We start from the raw sequence: 4,609 nt of genomic DNA on the forward strand, positions 1-4,609 counted from the left end.
TTTGATGTCTTCCCAACTGCCTCTATAATAAAGTCCAGATTCCTTATGAGGCTAAGTCCCTCCATGATCTGCCCCTTCTAGTCCCTTCTCTTCCACTTGTTCTCCTCATGGTCTGGTCGGATCAGATTATTTGTCATACTCTGGATTGGAAGCCCAGTTTCAGGGTTCTTAATGGTTTTTGACACTAGTGTTCAGGATCTTGTATAAAATAGGTACTCAACAGATTTTGAATGTGCAGGTGAATAAGTGAATGACAAATACATATTGGGAGATGTCTATATCTTAGAGATTCTAATTTCACTTAGACGTGTGCTTGTTAATATGATCTTTTGTAATATTGGCTTTTAATTGGTGGAATTAAACAGTAACTAACATTTTCTATTAATTTTCTTCTGCCCTTAACTTACTTTTGAAGTTCCTCTTCAGTGACAGATAACTGTGACAATCTTATGGTATTTATTTTAGAATGGACACTATATGTATACTATTCCTTTCTGAGGCTGCTTTTTAAGATGATTGCTTTTCTTTGGGAATTTATTGTAAAGGATCTTAGGAAACAATAAGGAAAATAAATAATTAAAAAATTTTAGACCAACAGTGTCTCCATTCTAGCCTGTAGCCTTGTTTAATGTCTAGAAGGGAATGAAGACAGGTACTGTAAAATATAATGACGCTAAATAAATGTTCTTGTTTGCTTCTCTTTTAAGGAAAAAAGCAGAAAACTTTCTACTACTTAGGACAAGAATTACAATATATTTATTTCATTCACTCACTGTGCCTTTTAGGAAGATTATTGATCTATAAACAAGGCAGAAAATTATTTCCTATTAAGCTGAAGAATAAAAAAGGTAAGTACAATTAGGAGAAATAAATTTTGTTAAGATACGCTAAGATTTATATGTGATGGAGTATTCAAACTTGGAAATTTGACATGTTCCTTTCTACGGTAATTAGCTACATACCTTTTAGTCTATTGATAGCTTATACACTTCGAAGTATTTGTTTTCTTTTAGTTTTCAGTGTGTACTTCTTCCTACATGTATTTTTTGTTTATTTGTTTGTTTTTGTTTTTGTTATTATTCCTTCAGCCTTTAGGAATCCAGATATAGGTTTAGAGCTAGAAGACCTTAAGTTCTCATTCCATTATAAACTAGTTGTGATCTTTTGGGAAAATCACTTAACCTTTGTTGTTTCAGTTTCTTTATCTGTAAAAATTGAATTGTGAAATCAGTAATATTTGGCTGACAAAATTTTTGTGATCACAGAGAAATTGAGGTTTGCAAATACTGTTTTATAAACTGCAAAGCCCTGTGTCATTTTATATATTACCATATTATTTTTACCCTAAGTCTCATTTACTTTTTTCCTGTCAAACTTCAGCACATGCTGTTAGTATATTCTTAAACTCTTAAGGAAATTAAAAATAACAAAGAAGAAAATAGAGAACAGCAACCACCAAAAAACGGTTTTTTGTTGTTGTTGTTGTTGTTTTTTTTGTAAAGCACCACATAGTAACATAGTAAATATTTTGGGCTGTTTTGGCCACATACTACTTTTGTATATTCTCTCTCTGTGTGTACAAAAAAAGAGTTAATGCAGCAGGCCTGAAACAGCTATCCTTAGAAAGGCCTGTTTGCAAGGTTGGACCTTGGCTGGGACCTAGGAACTTGGATTTCCTATTGTTTCTAGAACCGATGAGTGCCTAAACTGTGCACTGATCACCGCCTAAACTGTACAATGTTAATTATGTAGAGTATCTGGTACTCTTTTGGGAGTTCAAAATTTTGACGTGTGCTAGGTAGAGTGTGCTTACATACTTAGATCCCCCAAAAACCTAAAGGACTGGTTTTCTAATGAGTTTTCTTGGTAGATGACATTTCACATGTGTTGTCATAACTTGCTGTTGAAATAATTAAGTGTATTTTCTGTGACTCAACCAGGAAAGGACGCCTAGTAGTTTATACTAGTTAGCTCTGGACTTCACCCCATGCACTTTTGGGCTTTGATTTTGCTTTGTATCCTTTTGTTACAGTAAATCATAGCTGTGAATACAATTATATGCTGAACCCTCCGAGTCTTCTTAGTGAATCATTGAATCTGGGCATGGTTTTGAGGACCTCTGACACATTTAAAAAATGTGAAATCCATTCCTATCCTGTGAGCCTTATAAAATCAGTCCACAATGGCTATAGTTTGCTGACCCCTGGTATAAAGTATATTTATTTTGAATACTCTTTTATACTGTTTTGTAGCTTTTTTCATTTCTCTAAATCTTTTCTTCTCAGTTGATTGTGAGCTCCTTGAGAAAAAACATTGCCTTATATACATCTCTTGTAGTTCCCATGGTAGTGCCACATAATTGTATGCATAATGAGCACTCAGTAGATAATTGACTTTTAATAAAAGAGCTATCATTTTACAGGATACTGTTGAACTTTACAGAAATATACTAATGTATACTTGTGATGGTGCAGTGTTCAGCTTACATTTATATGTCTGTCATCTATAATTTATTTATCATTTTGTATTGACTTTTAACATCTACATTTTGGCCTACCAGATGTTATAGATCACCTGAAAATTGAGTTTCTAGAGGTTTATTCTACTATGTTAGACTATGTTAAACTAATGTTAGGTCAACAGTCACTTTTAAGTTTCACATGTGATTTCACCAGACTCTTTTAATGTAAACCTCTATAGCAAGAGTTGGTAAATTTTTTCTATGGGCCACATTTGGTCTACTATCTTGTTTGTACACTTGTGAGCTAAGAATGGTTTTTATGTTTTTAAATTGTTGAAAAAAATTAGGGTGTTTTGTGATATGTGAGAAATATACATTAAATTTTAGTGCACACAGAGTTTTATTGGAGAATGGCCATACTCATTTATTTGCATATCATCTACATATATTTAGTGCTACCACGGCAGACTTGAGTATTTGTGACAGAGACCATTTGGCCACAAAATCTAAAATATTTACTCTCTAGTTCTTCAAAGAGGAAAGTTTGCTAAGCCCTGTTCTACAGTTTTTTTTTTTTGTTTGTTTGATACGGAGTCTCGCTCTGTCGCCCAGGCTGGAGTGCAGTGGCCGGATCTCAGCTCACTGCAAGCTCCGCCTCCCGGGTTTGCGCCATTCTCCTGCCTCAGCCTCCCAAGTAGCTGGGACTACGGGCGCCCGCCATCACGCCCGGCTAGTTTTTTGTATTTTTTTAGTAGAGACGGGGTTTCACCATGTTAGCTAGGGTGGCCTCGATCTCCTGACCTCGTGACCTGCCTGTCTCGGCCTCCCAAAGTGCTGGGATTACAGACTTGAACCACCGTGCCCCACTGTGCCCGGCCTGTTCTACAGTTTTGTGTAGATAAGTCAGCTGGACCAACTTGGCAAGCTGAATTTTACTACTTCTAATTGAATAAACTCAAATAGCCTTGATCAGATTCATACATCTTTCTATCATAGGTTTATCTTAAGTGATTGGTTCAAAATAAATGGTAAAACTGTATCTTTACATAGCACCTAGAGCATTGCTTGCCTTACTGTGTTTTAATTTGTATGTAATTTGTTCTGGAGTCTTCTATCTGAGATTATAGCTCCCTTCTGCCTGATTGCCCAATAGTCTGTACAAAAACTCAATTATATAGATGGATGAAAACTCAGTGAAATTTCTCTAAGTTGAAAGAATGTGTTAGAAATTAATTTTCTCTTCATTTTCTTTTTAAAGGTTTGGTATCCCTCGTAGATCTGATTGTTCTATTTACACAGCTTATCTATTACTCACCAAGTTGTCCAAAGATGACATCAGCTACACATGCAGGTAATTCTGTTTCTATTTTAAGTAGAAAAATAGAAAACATCTAAAAATATTGAAGTATTCTATTGTCTAGATGTTTTGAGTGCCTGACCTACTTTGGTAAGTAGGTTTCATTAAGATACAGTATTATGAGAAATTACATTGGTCCTGAAGTAAGCCATGAAATTTAATTTTGCTCATTGATGTTTTAAGATGTTTCTACTGTACTACTTTTTAAATTTAGAATTTAATCACTGAGAATTTTAATGATGTTCTTTATTAAGATCAAAATGTTCTCAAGACATGGTACTGAGGGATATTTGATTGATAGGTCATAATGTGATTTTTTTTCCTGTTATTTTCCATTCTTTATACTTTCTAAAATGTTTTGATCAACTCACTTGTTTTGTCTTACATCCAAAACTTCAATCTTTTCAGGGTCTTCTTTTATTGAAGAATAAAGAAAAAACTCTTCATGTTTTTCAGAAAAATACCTTTTAGTTTCATGGCTGTTGACTAGTTTTTAAAAATGTTCTAAAATATTAACATTTAAAAGATAACTTATATTTTTCCTTTGAGTATCAAGAATAGTTTCCAAAGTAAAACACTTAATAATAAAACACACCAATAATGCATAGACATACAGTGTTCTAAAACTAGGAAATAACTCTAGAATTGCTGACACAAATTCTGAGGCAAACTCAAGTGAATCAAAGAAAAAAATGGTTTGGGCTATATATTAGTGCTATAACATAACTATCAACTGGTAGGTTATTATTCAGTACAGTGTTCACTGTGCAGGTGATGAGTGCACCAGAAGC

General features: G+C 34.0%; 1 protein-coding gene across 1 annotated transcript in view; it reads left to right on the forward strand.

Annotated features, from left to right (window-relative positions):
- Nucleotides 1–4,609, forward strand: part of TBC1D32 (TBC1 domain family, member 32) — a 254,389-nt gene that overhangs the window by 42,787 nt on the left and 206,993 nt on the right. The window contains exons 12-13 of the mRNA XM_011989387.1: nt 708–848; nt 3,720–3,812. Coding sequence (XP_011844777.1) covers nt 708–848; nt 3,720–3,812 — 234 coding nt within the window. The remainder of the gene's footprint in view (nt 1–707; nt 849–3,719; nt 3,813–4,609) is intronic.

Source organism: Mandrillus leucophaeus, unplaced genomic scaffold, assembly GCF_000951045.1.
Source record: "Mandrillus leucophaeus isolate KB7577 unplaced genomic scaffold, Mleu.le_1.0 Scaffold351, whole genome shotgun sequence".
NCBI classification, from domain to species: Eukaryota; Metazoa; Chordata; class Mammalia; order Primates; family Cercopithecidae; genus Mandrillus; species Mandrillus leucophaeus.